This window comes from Pan paniscus, chromosome 10, assembly GCF_029289425.2.
Source record: "Pan paniscus chromosome 10, NHGRI_mPanPan1-v2.0_pri, whole genome shotgun sequence".
Classification (NCBI taxonomy): domain Eukaryota; kingdom Metazoa; phylum Chordata; class Mammalia; order Primates; family Hominidae; genus Pan; species Pan paniscus.
Window position 1 is genome coordinate 40,790,458 of NC_073259.2, and position 19,452 is coordinate 40,809,909.

Consider the following 19,452-nt stretch of genomic DNA (forward strand, 5'->3'; position numbering starts at 1 on the left):
CACTGTAAGCTCTGCCTCCCGGGTTCACGCCATTCTCCTGCCTCAGAGTCCTGAGTAGCTGGCACTACAGGTGCCTGCCACCACACCCGGCTAATTTTTTTTTTTGAGACAAGAGTCTCACTCTGTCGCCCAGGCTGGAGTGCAATGGCGCGATCTCGGCTCACTGCAACCTCCACTTCCCAGGTTCAGGTGATTCTCCCGCCTCAGCCTCTGGAGTAGCTGGGACTACAGGCGTGCGCCAGCACACCCAGCTAATTTTTGTATTTTTAGTAGAAATGGAGTTTCACTATGTTGGCCAGGCTGGTCTCAAACTCCTGACCTTGTGATCCACCCACTTCAGCCTCCCAAAGTGCTGTGATTACAGGCGTGAGCCACCATGCCCAGCTATGCCCAGCTAATTTTTTTTTTTTTTTTTTTGTATTTTTAGTAGTGACAGGGTTTCACCATGTTAGCCAGGATGGTCTCGATCTCCTGACCTCCTGATCCGCCCGCCTTAGCCTCCCAAAGTGCTGGGATTACAGGCATGAGCCACTGTGCCCGGCCTAGCAGCAACCTTATCTGTTTCAAGGACTCCAAGAAGCTAGGGCATTGGCACATAATAAATGTTCAATAAATTTTGCTAAATCTGTCTATGAAGGAAGTACCAAAAACTGGAACTCATTTTTACTTTTATACTTTTCTCATTCTTGAGCCTGCTAGTAATTTATTACTAAGTATACTGGTGTTCAGCAAATGCCTATGTAAGTTAACTAAATCATAAGTATAACTGAATTTCTTAAACAGCACTTAAGAAAGGTAAATAAGAAGCCTTAAAATGTGGTAACACCAGACACTCTTTTTTGTTTTTTAATGTGACAAGACAGAAGATACAAATATTCTTTTGTTTTTTGAGACGGAGTTTCACTCTGTCGCCCAGGCTGGAGTACAGTGGTGCTGTCTCAACTCACTGCAAATTCCACCTCGCAGATTCAAGCGATTCTCCTGTCTCAGCCTTGGGAGTAGCTGGGATTAAAGGCGCGCACCACCAAGTCCAGCTACTTTTGTATTTTCAGTTGAGACGAGGTTTCACCATGTTAGCCAGGCTGGTCTTGAACTCCTGGTCTCAAGTGATCTGCCCACCTTAGCCTCCCAAAGTGCTGGGATTACAGACATGAGCCACTGCACTTGGCCAGAAGATACAGATATTCTTTCAAAGGGACACCAAACCAAAGAAACTTGTGCCCATAATCCCAGCTACTGGGGAGGCTGAGTCGGAGGATTGCTTGAACCCAGGAGTTCAAGACTACCCTAGGCAACATAGAAAGACCTTATCTCCAGCCTGGCGCGGTGGCTCACACCTGTAATCCTGGCACTTTGGGAGGCCGAGGCGGGTGGATCACGAGGTCAGGAGATTAAGATCATCCTGGCTAACACGGTGAAAACCCATCTCCACTAAAAATACAAAAAATTAGCTGGGCGTGGTGGCAGGCGCCTGTAGTCCCACCTACTCGGGAGGCTGAGTCAGGAGAATGGCATGAACCCGGGAAGTGGGGCTTGCAGTGAGCCAAGATTGTGCCACTGCACTCCAGCCTGGACAACAGAGCGAGACTGCATCTCAAACAAAAAAAAAAAAAAAAAAAAAAAGACCTTATCTCCAAAAAAAAAAAAGAAGAAAAGACAAGACCACGCACAGTGGCTGATATCCGTAAACCCAACATTTGGGAGGCTGAAGCAGACCCACTTGATCCCAGGAGGTCAAGGCTGCAGTAGGCCCTGATTGTGCCACAGCACTCTGGGCACCAGAGCAATACCCTGTCTCACCAAAAAAAAAAAAAAAAAAAAGATACTTTTAAAAATAACATAAAAAGAGGAGAGAGAGAAAGAAACTTGATTTTTTGGAAAATTTCCAAACAGGTTTCACAGTTAAGGGCTTTTTATCTTCTTTAAGACAAATGATCTACACAAAATTTATTTTTTTCACGAGTGCAAGAAACCGTCAAAGAATTCTAAGCACAGTACGTTCTTTTTTTTTTTCGAGACGGAGTTTCGGTCTTGTTGCCCGGGCTGGAGTGCAATGGTTCGATCTTGGCTCACTGCAACCTCCACCTCCCGGGTTCAAATGGTTTTCCTGCCTCAGCCTCCTGAGTAGCTGGGATTACAGGCATGCACCACCACGCCGGGCTAATTTTGTATTTTTAGTAGAGACGGGGGTTTCTCCATGTTGGTCAGGCTGGTCTTGAACTCCCGATCTCAGGTGATCCACCCACCTCGGCCTCCCAAAGTGCTTGGGTTACAGGCGTGAGGCACCACACCTGGCCCACCTTCTGGTTTTCATAGGCTAATTAAAGGCTGGGCACAGTGGCTCACACCTGCAAGTGTAATCCCAGCACTTTGGGAGACCAAGGTGGGTGGATCACCTGAGGTCAGGAGTTCAAGACTAGCCTGGCCAACATGATGAAACCCCGTCTCTACTAAAAATACAAAAATTAGCTGGGCGTGGTGGCCCACACCTGCAATCCCAGCTACTCGGGAGGCTGAGGCAAGAGAATTGCTTGAACCCAGGAGGCGGATGTTGCAGTGAGCCAAGATCGCACCATTGCACTCCAGCCTGGGCAACAAGAGGAAAATTCCGTCTCAAAATTGAAAAAAAAAAAAAAAAAAAAAAAAGGAAAATGCAGTCCAGATGCAGTGGCTCACGCCTGTAATCCCAACACTTTGGGAGGCTGAGGTGAGCAGATCACCTGAGGTCAGGAGTTCGACACCAGCCTGAAAAAGATGGAGAAACTCCATCTCTACTAAAAATACAAAATTAGCTGGCATGGTGGTGCTTGCCTGTAATCCCAGCTACTCAGGAGGCTGAGGCAGGAGAATCGGTTGAACCCGGGAAGCAGAGGTTGCGGTGAGCAGAGATCGCGCCTGGGCAACAAGAGCAAGACTCTGTCTCAAAAAAAAGAAAAAAAAGAAAGAAAGAAAAAAGAGATGGGGGTTTCACTATGTTGCCCAGGTTGGTTTCGAACTTCTGGGCTAAACCAGTCCTCTCGCCTCGACCTCCGAAAGTGCTGGGATTACAGACTTGAGCCACTACCTGCCTAAGTCTTTGTCTTGATCTAGGTATTTTATATTTTAAAACTCCTTCTAGGCCAGGCGTGGTGGCTGATGCCTGTAATCCCAGCACTTGGGAGGTTGAGGCAGGAGGATCATGAGGTCAGGAGTTCAAGACCTGGTGACCAACATGGTAAAACCCCATCTGTACTAAAAATACAAAAATTAGCCGGGCATGGTGGCAGGCCACCTGTAATCCTGGTTACTCAGGAGGCTGAGGCAGGAGAATCGCTTGAACCCGAGAGGTGGAGGTTGCAGTGAGCTGAGATAGTGCCACTGCACTCCAGCCTGGGCGACAGACAGAGACCTTGTCTCAAAAAAACAGCAACAACAACAAAAAACAAAACCTCCTTCTAGGCCAGGCATGGTGGCTCACGCCTGTAATCCCAGCACTTTGGGAGGCTGAGGTGGGCGGATCACCTGAGGTCAGGAGTTCAAGACCAGCCTGGCCAGCGTGGTGAAACCTCATCTCTACTAAATATACAAAAAAATTAGCCAGGTGTGGCTGTGGGCTCCTGTAATCCCAGCTACTTAGGAGGCTGAGGCAGGAGAATCGCTTGAACTTGGGAGGCAGAGGTTGCAGTGAGCCGAGATCACGCCACTGCACTCTAGCCTCTGTCACAAGAGCGTGACTCTGTCTCAAAAAAACAAAAAACTCCTTCTTCTAAGTGGTTAAATTATTTATTTTGTATATAGGTGAGAAGGAGGATTCATAATAAATTAGATATGCACATCCAAAGTTGTCAAACAAGTCATACTGCCCAATTTCCACAAGCCATTCAGAGTCCAAAAAACACTGGAACAAAAGGACAAATCCAAATTACAGCACAGATTTGCAACCAACTCAAAGATAACACTTAGAAACTTTCTACAGAAACGTTTTTCAGGATAGCCATAAAAAAGAATGAAATCATATCTTTTGCATCCATGTCTGGATGCAGCTGGAAGCCATTATCGTAAGTGAATAAACGCAGGAACAGAAAACAAAATACTGCATGTTCTCACTTGTAAGTGGGAGCTAAACATTGAGTATTCATGGACATACAGATGGCAACAATAGACACCGGGGACTACTAGATAGGGGAGGGTCGGGGGTAATGTTGGAAAAACTGTTGGGTGCTATGCTCATGACCGGACCCGGGTAACAAGATCATTTGTATCCCAAACCTCAGGATCATATAACAAACAAAATAAAAGTTGAAATTACTTTAAAAAAGGCTGGGCGCAGTGGCTCACACCTGTAATCCCAGCACTTTGGGAGGCCGAGGCGGGTGGAAACCAAGGTCAAGAGATCGATACCATCCTGGCCAACATGGGGAAACCCCGTCTCTACTAAAAATACAAAAATTAGCTAGGCCTGGTGGCACACGCCTGTAGTCCCAGCTACTCGGGAGGCTGAAGGAGGAGAATCGCTTGAACCCAGGAGGTGGAGACTGCACTCCAGCCTGGCAACAGAGCGAGACTCCGTCTCAAAAAAAAAAAAAAAATTACTTAAAAAAAAAAGTTCTCAGTCTTCTAAGGGAAATAATTATTAAAGTCTAACACAGTATTAACAATATAGTCATATCACAGTGTGGGCAAATACATTTTAAAGTAATCCTTTAGCATACCAGGCCCTGCATACTGCTAAATGTTAAAGAAAAGGATAATAATACTATTGTAACACTTTCTGTAAGAAATATGAAAATAATGTGCTTGTTTTTCTATTAAATAGTAAAATGAAAAAACTCAACTAATTATTATCTACTAAAGTTGACAGACACCCAATAAGTAACTTGAAAAGCATTATATAATAACTTTTCTACAGATGTTCATCTTACATTTTAAAATATTTTCAAAGAGGGTAAAAAAAAGCAAGTCATGAGCAGAATTATTAGTTGCACGTTTACATGCTACTTTACAAAATGAAACAAAGGGAAAGGGAGATAGAACAGATACTAAACGTTTCTGAAACAGAAGGCACTCTTGTTATTTAATTAAGAACTAAAATGGCCCCATTACACAAGGCAACGTGATTTAACAATGACGTCATTTATAAAGAGAAAGCCACTGGAATGAATAAATAGGAGCAATGGAAAAGGTCTGAAGACTGTCTTCTCATATCCCACTGATTTTCAAATCAAAGCACTTAGATTTTTTTTTTTTTTTTTTTTTTGAGATGGAATCTAGCTCTGTTGCCCAGGCTGGAGTGCAGTGGTGCGATCCCGGCTCACTGCAACCTCTGCCTCCAGGGTTCAAGCAATTCTCCTGCCTCATCCTCCTGACTAGCTGGGACTACAGGTGCGCGCCGCCATGCCCGGCTAATTTTTTGTATTTTAGTAGAGACGGGGTTTCACCATGTTGTCCAGGCTGGTCACGAACTCCTGAGCTCAGCCAATCCGCCCGCCTTGGCCTCCCAAAGTGCTGGGATTACAGGCATGAGCCACTGCACCCAGCCCCCTCAAAGCACTTAGATTTTAAATGAGATCTTTCCTACTTAAACTGAAATAACCACTTAAAAAGCACCAAACACCCTAAGAAACAAGTATATCTTTCTGTGCGGATATCTCTAGAAAATAAATTTTTTAAATTAAAAAGAGAAGTATAATACTAGGGAAAGACAAAAGACGCAGAAACATTCGACATTATATTTGATAAAATATAATCTTAAAATAGAAAATTCTTTCATATGACCTTTTGCACAAAAATGATAACTGGTAAGACATTTAAATCATCTAAACCTACTTTTCATTAATGTCCAAATGTACTGCTCTAAAACACAACTTTTTAACAAATTAGATCTCAGCAATCTGACTCCAAGTTTAGTGACACCCTTGGCAAACCAACCCTGGTATCACATTCAACTCAACTTCTAAGAGAAGACATTTTCCTGACCCCAATAAAACCCAGCAGACGTGAAATTGTTATTTTTAGTACCTGAAATTTGGTTTGTGAGTGAATTATACCCATCAAGGAAGTATGTTCTATTCTCCTGCCAAAGCCCAGCCCTGCACTCTTTATTAGACAGAACTCACAAGAAGTCATCCAAACTTAAATCTTTAAAAGCCAACTCCCCCTCAACCTGCAGCAAGAGTTTCAGGATTCAGCAGCGGCTAAGAAAAACATCTGAGGCTTTAAATGAAAAGTAAAAATAAAATAAAGATCTGGGAAAATATGACTACAAAATGAAAGGAAAAGCTGTTGATAAAAGAGGGAGGGGTGTCAATTTAAAAAAAAAAAAAAATCACGCCTGTAATCCCAGCATTTTGGGAGGCCAGGAGATCGAGACCATCCTGGCCAACATGGTGAAACCCAGTCTCTACTAAAAATGCAAAAATTAGCGGCTGGGCACAGTGGCTCATGCCTATAATCCCAGCACTTTGGGAGGCCGAGGCAGGCAGATCACCTGAGGTCAGGAGTTCAAGACCAGCCTGGCCAACATGGTGAAACTCCATCTCTACTAAAAATACAAAAATTAGCCAGGCGTGGTGGTGGGCGTTACTCGGGAGGCTGAGGCAGGAGAACTGCTTGAACCCAGGAGGCAAAGGTTGCAGTGAGCCAAGACCACACCATTGGACTCCACCCTGGGCAACAAGAATGAAACTCCGTCTCCCAAAAAAAAAAAAAATCATTAAAAAAAATAATGAATGTAAACAGACTAAGTGAACACCATGGAAGCTGCAATCTTCCACAATCATGTAATATATCTCATTTTGTACAGTGATATATACATGTATCATACAACATTTCACATCCAATGTTCTTTCTACATCGTACCAAGAAGTTGAACATACTGCAAAAAGGTTAAATTTTACAGTAAAATAACTATCAGAGAAGGGGGTAAAATTAGATACTTTTTTTTTTTTGACAGGGACTCACCCTACCGCCCAGGCTGGAGTGCTGTGGCGTGATCATGGCTCACTGCGTCCTCAACCTCCCGGGCTCAGGCAATCCTCCCACCTCAGCCTTCCAAGTAGCTGGGACTATAGGCGTGTGCTACCATGCTCAGGTAATTTTCATATTTTTTGTAGAGATGGGGGAATCCCTATGTTGCCCAGGCTGGTCTTGAACTCCTGAGCTCAAGAGATCTGCCTGCCTTGGCCTCCCAAAGTGCTGGGATTACAGGCATGAGCCACTACGCCTGGCCAAAACAAGATACTTTTGCCAGCAGGAAGGCAAAAGCTGAAAAAGGAGTAAGCTTCTAGGAAGTGATTTTATTATCTTTCTTTAAGGATGAAGTCATATCAATTAAAGGGGAAATACTACACAATTATTACTAGCCAGAAAGAAGAAAACTTGGATCTTCAAAAACCCCTATTAATGAAGCAAACAATCTCAACTCTTACAAAACAGCCTGTCAATGCCTCATTATCTCCTTAGTGAATGTCAAGCTCCTGTTACCTTACAGAAACACATGCATTTTCTTCAGCTCAAACACCATCAATAACAACTAGGTAGCCCTAGCCTATGACATATTAAATGGCAGACTTCCCCAGAGCATGATTTAGCAATGAGAATGCCTCATAACTGTTCTCTAAACCCTAAGTTATAAGCCTTTTAGAAATTGCAAGGATCCAAATTATTAACAGGAATAATCCCACAGTTTGCTCTGAAGAAGAGCAAAACTGGGCACTTCAATCTAAGAGCAAATAGAAAATAAACATGATGGTGTAGGTCGCCCAGAAGTGTCTAATTTTCTACGTTGTAGAGCTCAGTTTTTATAAAACTTTTCCCATTTCTATTCCCATAAATGTTTAGTTTATAAAACATTTTTATAAATGTTTTATAAACATCTGTCAGTTTTAGAGCATTAAATCTTAAAACAAAAACACCTTTTCGAATACATTTTTTTTTTTTTTGAGACGGAGTCTCGCTCTGTCACCCAGGCTGGAGTGCAGTGGCGCAATCTCAGCTCACTGCACGCTCTGCCTCCCGGGTTCACATCATTCTCCTGCCTCAGCCTCCCTAGTAGCTGAGATTACAGGCACCCACCACCACGCCCTGCTAATTTTTTTGTATTTTTAGTAGAGATGCGGTTTCACCATGTTAGCCAGGATGGTCTTGATCTCCTGACCTCATGATCCGCCTGTCTCAGTCTCCCAAAGTGCTGGGATTACAGGCGTGAGCCACCAGGCTGGCTCGAATACATTTTTAACAATCTAAAGAATTGTTCAAGTCCCTAGTTAAAACAGGTTGCACCCTAGACTAGTAAAACTAGCCTCAGCTCTGGCTGTTGTCTCATTAAGTGATTCTCTGTACCTCAATTTCTTCATCTAGAAAATAAGGCAGTTGTACTAAATAACTTCAGTCCCTTCCAGCTCTTTCAATCCTAAGATTTCAATTAACTAAGAAAAGTACTGTCTTGTTAAAGCTCAACATGTAGTACTTCTAAACACACCACAGGAATGTAAGAAATCAGGGAACTTAAGCAGACTTTCCCCCTAGATTTACCAAAACTGCAGGAGGCAGGAAATATGGTTGCCTATTTGCTACCCTCACTTATGTAAGAATCAGTTAAATGGAATGAGAACTTGGTAACAAAAGTAAACAATTTATAAACCCACATATATATGCCAAAAGAACTAGAAGTGGCCAGGCGCAGTGGCCCACGCCTGTAATCCCAGCACTTTGGGAGGCCAAGGCGGGCGGATCACGAGGTCAGGAGTTCGAGACCAGCCTGACCAGCACAGTGAAATCCAATCGCTACTAAAAAAATACAAAAAATTAATGGGCATGGTGGGACGTGCCTGTAATCCCAGCTACTCGGGAGGCTGAGGCAGAAGAATTGCTTGAACCCGAAAGGCAGAGGTTGCAGTGAGCCAAGATCGCACCACTGCACTCCAGCCTGGGAGACAAGCTAGAGTCAGTCCCAAAAAAGAAAACGAAAAAAAAAAAAAAAAAAACCTAGAAGTTGGGTGATATTATTTGGTGATATTAAACTATTTTCCGTATTTGTATAATTGTGCCAGAATATAAAGATGTATGTGTATCCTTTTATTGTGCTTTATTAAAGATTAGCTCCATACAATGGAATTTAAAATGATAAAGTCAGGCCGGGAATAGTGGCTCACACCTGTAATCCCAGCAGTTTGGGAGGCCAAGGTGGGCAGATCACTTGAGGTCAGGAGTTCGAGACCAGCCTGGTCAACACAGTGAAACCCCGTCTCCATTAAACAAACAAAAATTAGGCAGGCATGGTGGCACACGCCTGTAATCCCAGCTACCTGGGAGGCTGAGGCAGGAGAATCACTGGAACTCAGGAAGGGGAGGTTGCAGTGAGCGGAGACTGCACCATTCCACTACAGCCTGGGCAACAGAGCAAGACTCAGTCTCAAAAATGAAAAAAAAAAAAAAAAAGATACGGTCTACATAGACTTACATCTGTTTACTGTTTTAAATTTCAAATTAATAGTGAAACATTTAGTTCAAAATGAAAGACCCTGAACATTATGGTCAACAGATTCAATATTCTTCCCAGACTGTTTTTCCCTTCAATGCTCTCCTCATTCCTAACTCTTTTCAATCCTACATCCCCCACTCCATTCCAGACCCCAACTTACCCCACTCCCTTTCCTTCTCCCTTCCTAACCACACACAGTACTTTCAAAGCAGTCTAGGAAGTTAGACTGCTACCTAGGAAGTATCAGAATCACCTAGGATGCTCATATGTTAGTGTGAAGGGAAGCTATGGGATTTTGTTTTTCAGATAACTAGGAGTTAAAAAAAAATTCAATCCTGATTAACCAGCACACTCAGAGTGTGGGATATTCTGGTTAATACTAACCAGGGAACTTACTTCGTTGAAAAGCAACCCGTTAGATCATTTTCCCTTCAATTAGGAGTTACAGTTCACAAGAAATATCAGATGATTTAATCTGTGTTCTACAAACAGGTAAAATTCATAATCAATTTTTTTTTTTTTTGAGACGGAGTCTCACTCTGTCACCCAGGCTGGAGTGCAGTGGCACGATCTTGGCTCACTGCAAGCTCTGCCTCCCAGGTTCAAGCGATTCTCCTGCCTCAGCCTCCCGAGTAGCTGGGACTACAGGCTTGTACCACCGCGCCCGGCTAATTTTTGTATTTTTAGTAGAGACAGGGTTTCACCATATTGGTCAGGCTGGTCTTGAACTCTTGACCTCATGATCCGTTCACCTCGGCCTCCCAAAGTGCTGGGATTATAGGCGTGAGCCACCGCGCCCAGCCCATAATCAAATTTATTTTTATTTATTTATTCATTTTTTGAGACGGAGTCTCGCTCTGTCACCCAGGCTGGAGTGCAGTGGCGCGATCTCGGCTCACTGCAACCTCCGCCTCCCTGGTTCAAGTGATTCTCCTGCCTCAGGCTCCTGAGTCGCTGGGACTACAGGCGCGCGCCACCATGCCCAGCTAATTTTTTGTATTTTTAGTAGAGACAGGGTTTCACAGTGTTAGCCAGGATGGTCTGGATCTCTTGACCTTGTGATCCACCCGCCTCGGCCTCCCAAAGTGCTGGAATTACAGGCGTGAGCCACCGCGCCCGGCCGCCTTTTATTTTTATTTTTTGAGACAGGGTCTTGCTCTGTCAACCAGGCTGGAGTGCAGTGATGTGATCTCGGCTCACTGCAGCCTCTGCCTCCCAGGTTCAAGCAATTCTTGGCCTCAGCCTCCTGAGTAGCTGGGACTACAGGCGCGCATCACCATGCCTGGCTAATTTTTTTATTTTTAGTAGAGAAGGGGTTTCGCCATGCTGGCCACACTGGTTTTGAACTCCTGACCTCAGGTGATCCACCCACCTCAGCCTCCCAAAGTGCTGGGATTACAGGCGTGAGCCACCGTGCCCAGCCGCCCGACTAATTTTTGTTATTTTTTTTTTTCAGAGTCTCACTCTGTTGCCCAGGCTGGAGTGCAGTGGTGCAATCTTGGCTCACTGCAACCTCTGCCTCCCAGATTCAAGCAATTCTCATGCCTTAGCCTCCCGAGTAGCTGGGACATAGGCATGTACCACCACACCCGGCCAATTTTTGTATTTTTGTCGAAGACAGGGTTTCGCCATGTTGCCCCAGCCGGTCTTGAACTCCTGAACTCAACCAATCCACCTGCCTCGTCTTCTCAGTGCCTGCATTACAGGCGTGAGCCACCACACCCGGCCCATAATCAATTTTTATCCTATGGAGGAGTTGGCCTACAGGCCAAAGAAGACCTTAGAGCTAAGAATGGTTTTACATTTTTAAAGGGGTGTGGAAAAAAACATACAAAATAGACAATGTGGCTGGGTGCAGTGGCTCACACCTATAATCCCAGCACTTTGGGAGGCCGAGGCAGGTGGATCACATGAGGTCAGGAGTTCGAGACCAGCCTGGCCAACATAGCAAAACCTTGTCTCTACTAAAAATACAAAGATTAGCTGGGCGTGGTGGTGCTCGCCTGCAATCCCAGCTACTCAAGAAGCCCAGGCAAGAGAATCGCTTGAACCCGGGAGGCAGAGGTTGCAGTGAGCCGAGATCGCGCCACTGCACTCCAGCCTGGATAACAGAGTGAGACTCCATCTCAAAAAAAAAAAGAAAAAAGAAAAAAAAGAAAAGAAAGCCGGGCGCGGTGGCTCACGCCTGTAATCCCAGCACTTTGGGAGGCCGAGGCGGGTGGATCACGAGGTCAGGAGATCGAGACCATCCTAGCTCACATGGTGAAACCCCGTCTCTACTAAAAATACAAAAAATTAGCCGGGTGTGGTGGCAGGCGCCTGTAGTCCCAGCTACTCGGGAGGCTGAGGCAGGAGAATGGCGTGAACCTGGGAGGCGGAGCTTGCAGTGAGCCGAGATCGCGCCACTGCACTCCAGCCTGGATGACAGAGCAAGACTCTGTCTCAAAAAAAAAAAAAAGAAAAGAAAATGTGACCACATGAGGCCCACAATGTCTAAAATATTTACGTTACTATCTGGCCCTTTACAGAAAGCTTGTCAAACATTATTCGGCAGCACCAAAAACACTGAGTATTACAGACTCCAGAATATTGCCCAGAAGTGCTCCTTCCTCAAACTAATTGGAGAAGTTTCCTTTACTTCAGTTCCAAATTACTTAAACAGAATCTCTATTTCTCAAATTTATTTGCCTAAATGACTAATCCTCAAGAAAGTGTTATCTCAAAAGGCTCTATTCCTTTCTTTAGACTCAAGTTTCAGCTACGATGCTAGAGTTGGTTCCCAATAAATGCACAAGATTGGAAATCTTACCTGGGGCATTTGCTATAGCCAACGGCAGGCCTTGAATTGGGTGCACCTGGATTCCTGAAGTACCCAATGCACTGAGGTTAATGGTCTGGAGGCCTGGCATGGAGGAGAGTTGAGCAGCATTCACAGTGACTGTGCCAGCAGGAATGGAAGCAGCTGAGGCAATGGGTGTGAGAGTGGTGTTGCTGCTGCTGGTCTGCCCCAAGGAAACACCCTGCATTGGGGCTAAGGTGATTGTCTGGGCTTGTGGGTTCTGAACTTGGAGGTTCTGCAGCTGTAGAGTCTGCCAACTGACCTGTCCATTAGGCCCCACTGTTGGTGTCCGGATGATGATGGGACCAGAGTTTGGAACAGCCTGAAGCTGGAGGTTCTGGAGGGTTTCCTGGGAGATGGCTTGAGTTGTAAAGGTCTGCCCTGACAATGGTGCTGCTTGGAGGGCCTGGAGGGCCTGTCCCCCTTGAACTAGCTGAGGCTGGATAAGAATTTGTTGCTGCTGTGTCTGCTGGTTTTGCTCTCCTTCTTTTTGCTGGCCTGCTTGCAATGAGCCTCCAGATGTCTGGTTTTGCTGGATGTTCAGAGCATCAGACCCCTGTAGCCCACTGACCCTCTGGGGTGTCTGGCCTTGAGAGTTGGTCCCTGATGATCCACTGGTAGTAAAGTTCATAATTCCCATGTTGCTGGTGGTAGTAGTAGTTGAGTAGCTATTGGCATTGGTGAAAAAGGAGCTGGAACTGGCTTGTGATGATACCAAGCTGGCAGAACTGATGGTAGTCCCTGAGGTGACAGGCTGTGAGCCACTCTCCTGGGACCCAGAGCTGCTGATCGTGACTGCCTGAGAGCTGGGAGTCAAGGTAGCTGCAGAAACGCTGTTGACAGGTAGCAAGGTGATGTTCCCATTCAGGGCCACTGGTACATTGGTCACATACTGAGTCTGTCCTGAGAGTACATTATTAGCCAGACCTTGGAGGGGGACAGCCTGCTGGAGTAGGTTTGGCATAGCAGCAATGATGTTGCCTCCACTTCCTCGATTTGTGATAATCTGTTGGTTTGCACCTGGTATGATCTGTATTTGACCAGAACCATCCTGCTGCACTTGGGCCCCAGTAGCAGCAAACTGCAGCTGTTGCCCATCAACGGTCTGGAACTGTGGGATTACTTGATACTGAATATTAGGCATCACTCCAGGTAGTCCTGTCAGAACTTGCTGGTTCTGTAAGTTGGGAGCGGCAGCCACAACATACTGCCCACCAGAGACTGTGCGATTCTTGGAAGACTCACTGCCATTGCTGCCATTGGTACTGCTGCCACTCTGTTCCTTTGAGGTAGGGGTAGCCCCAGAGGAGGAAGAGATGATCTGCCAGCCATTGGCACCCTGTGAAAGTTGTGTGGCTGTGAGGTCAAGCTCACCTGTTCCCCCTGACTGACTCGGGCCCTGGGAGTTGTTGCTGTTCTCATTGGGTGACTCAATTCTGCTGCAAGTTGCTGCCAGCAGAGCCAAAGGGGACGGCTGGGACTCCTGGCCGAAAATAAGGGAGAGGAAAGGAGTTAGTGACACCCAGCTGCCAGCCTAGGGGGCAGTATACAACAAATAAACAGCAACGTAGTGCAGACAAGGAGCAAAAAACAGAAACAAAAAGCTGACCTATCTGTATTGCTGAAACTCCTGTCTTTGGGGATCTCCATTCTCTTACTTCCTTATCTATAAAATGGTTTAGTCTCTCCCTAAAACGCTTTCTGTGAAGAGTTAAGGCAATTATCTAAGAATATTTACATCTTCTCAACACCTTCCCCACTCTATGATTATCACTTACCTGCCCTCCTCCTCCTCCAGTGCTGCTGCTACTGCCTGTGCTGCTACTTCGAGCCTGTGAAAAGGCACCACCACCATTACCATTGCCCCCATTATTGCCACCAACTCCTTTTTCAATTTTCACCACAGCTGTCATTTCATCCATGGAGTGATCTTGGTCTAAAATAATTAAAAAACAAACAACGTAAACTTGAGGGAAGAAAAGAAACGAAGTAGGAAGGATAAAAGGAGGCTATGATGAAATAGCAATGACTAACAGGAAGGCAAAAGCCACCAGTATAAAGAAAATGGATTGGAGGGCAGAGGGGAGCTGCAGGGCATGCAGGACATGAACTAGGTTCAATGTGCCAAAAGTGGGCCTTAATTCTCCCTTGTACAAAATTAAACTAAGAAAACATTCAAAAAGTGCTTTGGGGATAGGAAATGTGAAGGACGGTAGGCATGGTGAGAGTTTCAAAATAAGAAAAAGTATCCTAAGGGAAAAAAAAGAAAAGGACAGGTAAGGCATAAAACAACATGTGGGTGCATGGAAAGCTTGCTAAAATTAAGTTTAAAAGAGATGGAGAGGCCAGGCGCGGTGGTCACGCCTGTAATCCCATTACTTTGGGAGGCGGAGGCAGGCAGATCACCTGGGGTCGGGAGTTTTGAGACCAGCCTGACCAACATGGAGAAACCCTGTCTCTACTAAAAATACAAAATTAGTCGGGTGTGGTGGCGCATGCCTGTAATTCCAGCTACTCCCGGAGGCTGAGGCAGGAGAATCGCCTGAATCCGGGAGGCAGAGGTTGCAGTGAGCCGAGATCGCACCATTGCATTCCAGTCTGGGTAACAAGAGCGAAAACTCCGTCTCAAAAAAAAAAAAAAAAAAAAAGATAAACAAAAATCCAAGTGTGAAAAGTAACGAGAGGGGAAAAAGAAGTAAAAAGTGTGAGTACAAAAACATTTGTGAATACTGCTAAGGAACTAAAGGGATCTACAGGTTAGTAGTCAGAAGGTTTCGGGGCGGAGGGCGGGCCCTGAGGGAAAGGGCGGTTTCGGGGTGAGGGGCGTGGAAAGGGCGGGACGGTGGGGGGCGGGGGAGAAGGGAAATCTACGGAAAGTGGGGGGAGGAGGGCCTTGGAGCAGGCGGCGACCAGAGGGCGGACCAGGCAGGCGGTTGGCCCGGGCGGGTCCTTCGCTGCTCGGGCCGCCCCCGCGGCTCCAGCCCCCGGCGGGAGGAGCCTCAGGCGGGCGGCCGAGTAGTGGGGGGTAAGGCCCGTCCCCCGTGGCCGGGGCGGGCAGGGGGCGGGCGAGGCCACGCTGCCCCCTCCCCCGGGGCGGGCGGCCCATCCCCCTCCTCCTCGGAGGCCCCGCCACTGCCCCGTCTCCCTCCCTTCCCTCCGCCCCGGGCGGGACCTAGGCCGCCGCCGCCGCCGCCTCCCGCCCGCCCCCCCTTCACGGCGGGGATCGCCCGGTCGGCCCTCGCGCGCGCCCCCTCACTCGCCTCCCACCCCTAAGCTTGGAGTGGACTCATCCTTACCGCTCATGGTGGCAGCTGAGGGACAAGCTCAAGGGGGTCCTGTCCGGGGGGGTTGGGGGGGGCCGGGAAAAACGCGGACGCTGACGAGGCAAGCGAACCCGGACCGGACAGGGAGGGGGGGGTAAGGAGGAGGGAGCAGCGCGCCACAAGCCCAACCTAGGCCCCGCCCCTTCTCTGCTGCCCCGCCCAATGAGGGAGGGGGAAAGGAGGGACTTGCAGAAGAAAGACGGTGAAATTGTCCAATGGCAAGACTCGCTTGCTCTCTAAGGCGTGTAAGACTAAGTTGCGTGCCTGGTGTCCGCCCAAAAAGACCGCCCTCTCAGTGTTAAAAGCCAATGAAGGATGCAGGAAGTGAAGATGGGCGGGAGCTGGAGATGATTGGCTTGGAAGGGAACCAGTCAACCGGCAGGCGGGCTCCCTGAGACGTAGGGATAGGCAAAGCTTTGATAGGAATGACAGAACAACGGCCAACCAGAATCCGGGATATGCTTGGGCAAAATCCTAGTGGGCGGAGAGGTAAGAAGTAGGCAGGAATAGGAGAGGATGAAGCTGATTAAAACCAATCAGAAATCAGGCGGGCAGCCAGGAACGTTATGATTGGAGTTAGACTGAAAAGAGACAGGAAAGGACGCATATTGACGTGAACTAAAAGCCAATTAAACGCCGAATTAACTCTGAGGGCGGAAACTTGGAGTGGCAGAGGAGAATTGGCGGCTCCCTCAGTTATTCAATCCAATGAGGGGACGAAGTAGGCCTGGCACCGCCTCCTAGTTAGCCAATGGGCGTTACTGGAGCTGCCCATCATGAGGGAGGGAAGAGGGCTGTGCCAAGAGGAGACCGTCGCCATATTGGCCCTCCTCAGGGGACGTTGTTACAGTCATTAGGTGGGACGCTTTAGCGGAGTCCTGCAGCTCAACAGGTGTCAGAGCCAAGGCATTCGGCGCGCAGTTCCGCATCAACACTAGGACTTGTTTGCGTCTTCATTTAACTGCCCCTATAAAGTACCTCTCAAATCTTACCCCCCTCCCGGGTGGTCGGACAGGCGGGCAGATGCCTCAATGTCGCTGCAAGCCCTGGGAATGCAGGCGGGACGAGATCTGGTGACAGCGCTCACCAAATAAGTTAATACTGAGCAGACCAATATGCAGAGTCTCCGTAAGACTCCAGAAAACGCGATTTTATTAAGTTCCCCCAGACAAAGGCGCTAACCACTTAAACGACTGGTTAACTTTTGAAGCCTTGAGGCTAAAGTGCGGATAAGTCACTTCCATTTTTTCCCCCTTAATAGTAAATACCGCCTATGCATAAAGCAAGATAGCTGAGCTCCTGCTTTTTGCAATCACGAAGGTTAAGAAACTTTACTGCAAGCACCTGGATTTCTGGCCTCCTCTTTATCCGTGTTTTGGTGGAACCGGCCTTAATAGCTTGTCAATGACACGATGAGGTCATGTCCTTCAGTATTTGTACCTTATATGTTGTCACCAGCTTATATGTTCTTATGTTTTAAAATCTGAATTCTCCTAAACTATTTTAAGCCCTTTGAAGGTAAGAACTGAGGCCTCTGCTGCTTTAAACAGGTAAAAAGGTGAAGTGATTGCTGACTGCCTACCGTGTTAGGTGCCTAAGTCAGGGAGGCAGTTAGTATTCCATGTCATCCTTAAAAGGAAGATTTTATTAAGTATTAGCTATATTATGTATTTTATAAGTGAAGACATTTAGGCTGAGAAGTGACTTACCCAAGGTCACAAAGCAAATGAGTTGTAGTGTTAGATTCCAACCCAGAATAGTTCCACCAAAAGTTTTCTATAAATTCTTGAGGGAATTAAACTGCCGCCGGGCGCAATGGCTCAGACCTGTAATCCCAGCACTACGGGAGGCTGAGGCGGGCGGATCGCTTGAGCCCAGGAGTTCAAGACCAGCCTGGGCAACATGGTGAAACCCCGTCTCCACAAAAAATAACAAAAATTAGCCAGACGTGGTGATGTGCGCCAGTAGTCCCAGCTACTCGGGAGGCTGGGGTGGAAGAATCGCTTGAACCCAGGAGGTTGAGGCTGCAGTGAGTTCAAATCCTGCCACTGCACTCCAGCCAGGACAACAAAGCGAGACCTTGCTCCAAAATAAGTAAATATATGGACTGGGCGCGGTGGCTCATGCCTGTAATCCCAGCACTTTGGGAGGCCGAGGCAGGCGGATCACCTGAGGTCGGGAGTTCAAGACCAGCTTGAGCAACATGGAGAAACCCCGTCTCTACTAAAAATATAAAACTAGCCAGGCATGGTGGGACATGTCTGTAATCCCAGCCACTTGGGAGGCTGAGGCAGGAGAATCGCTTGAATCCGGGAGGTAGAAGTTGTAGTGAGCCAAGATCGTGCCATTGCACTCCGGCCTGGGCAATGACAGTGAAACTCCATCTCAAAGAAAAAAAAAAAAGTAAATATATAAATGCTTTTTAATTTTTACTGTCTAGCTCCTGAAAAAAAAAAAAAAAATCCTGCCCCTACTCCCAGGACGGATCAAATGGCATCATCCTCTTAGATACCTTTATTATAAAATTTATCAGAATACATGACAATTAATTTCATCTCTCACTGTATCAAGGTTTCTCAAAACGAAATGTCACACACTCTCAGAATCCTCTGGGTTCTTTTTTCAAAAAAGGCAGATTCCTAGATTTCCACCCTAAACCTATTTTTAAGTAGCTCTTTCAAGTGATTAGGCCCTAAACCTAGTTTAAAACACACCAAGAAGGCTGGGCGCAGTGGCTCATGCCTGTAATCCCAGCATTTTGGCAGGCAGAGGCGGGCAGATCACTGGAGGTCAGGAGTTCGAGACCAGCCTGACCAACATGGTGAAACCCCATCTCTACTAAAAATACAAAAATTAGTCGGGCGTGGTGGTGCATGCCTATAGTTCCAGCTACTCGGAAGGCTGAAGCAGGAAAATCGCTTGAACCTGGAGGCGGAGGTTGCAGTGACCGGGGATCATGCCACTGCACTGCAGCCTGGGCGACAGAGCAAGATTTGGTCTCAAAGAAAAGAAAAGAAAACAAAACAAAACAAAAACACCAAGAGAAGAAACTGAGGAAAAGAAACTTCCAGAAAGGGAGAAATTTCCTGGAAGGAAGAAACTGCATTACTCATCTTTGTAAACCAAGCTCTGAAGATTCTAACAGCTGTTTAGTCCATTCAGCAACTGTCCATACCTAAACTTGCTTGGGGGTGGAGGTAGGGAGAGGAAACTTAATACCGTGGAGGAGTATTCTAAACATTTCACATATTTATCTAATTTAATTATTCCTACCAATTTAAGAGATAGTTGTCCCCTTTTACAGATGAGAAAACTGAGGCTCAGATATTTTAGTTAAATTATGACTGTTCTGTTTAGTTCCAAAGCCTGTGTTTTTTCCATAGTCCTAGACTACACCCGAATTGGGAATTAGGATAAAATTAAACTGACAAAAAGACCTAGATTCAGAAATTCAATAGCCATCATCCTTTTTACAATCCTTTCCCCTTTGCTCCTCCAGAAGAAGACAATTCAGCATGAGGCCAGTGAGGAATGCCCTAGACGTATACCAGTTTATTGATAGTCCCTGAGAGCAAATGAATGACATGATCCATCTTGTCCAATTGCTCTGTAAAAACCTGAAAAAGTGTTCTTTAGACTGAAAAAAAAAAACAAAAACGAAAAAACCAACTTATATCAAGGCTATTCAGATCCCTTACATGCACACACGCAGTGTCTATCTTTTCTTTTTTTTTTTTTTTTGAGAGTCTCACTCTGTCTCCAAGCCTGGAGTGCAGTGGTGCGATCTCAGCTCACTGCAACCTCTGCCACCCAGGTTCAAGTGATTCTCC

The 19,452-nt window shown here is 46.4% G+C and overlaps 1 protein-coding gene across 3 annotated transcripts in view; it reads right to left on the minus strand.

Moving 5' to 3' along the window:
- SP1 (Sp1 transcription factor) overlaps nucleotides 1-19,317 on the minus strand; it is a 39,552-nt gene extending 20,235 nt beyond the window's left edge. Inside the window, exons 1-3 of one of the 3 annotated variants that reach the window (XM_003831014.6) lie at nucleotides 15,596-19,317; nucleotides 14,078-14,235; nucleotides 12,270-13,782 (exon numbers count right to left, since the gene is read on the minus strand). In XM_003831014.6, the coding sequence (XP_003831062.1) occupies nucleotides 12,270-13,782; nucleotides 14,078-14,235; nucleotides 15,596-15,602 (1,678 nt within the window). In that variant the 5' untranslated portion in view covers nucleotides 15,603-19,317. Of the gene's footprint in view, nucleotides 1-12,269; nucleotides 13,783-14,077; nucleotides 14,236-15,053; nucleotides 15,071-15,209; nucleotides 15,467-15,595 lie in introns of those variants that run through there. The other 2 variants (XM_055095619.3, XM_008956411.6) reach the window with 2 other exon arrangements.
- Between the last annotated feature and the right edge of the window lie 135 nt (nucleotides 19,318-19,452).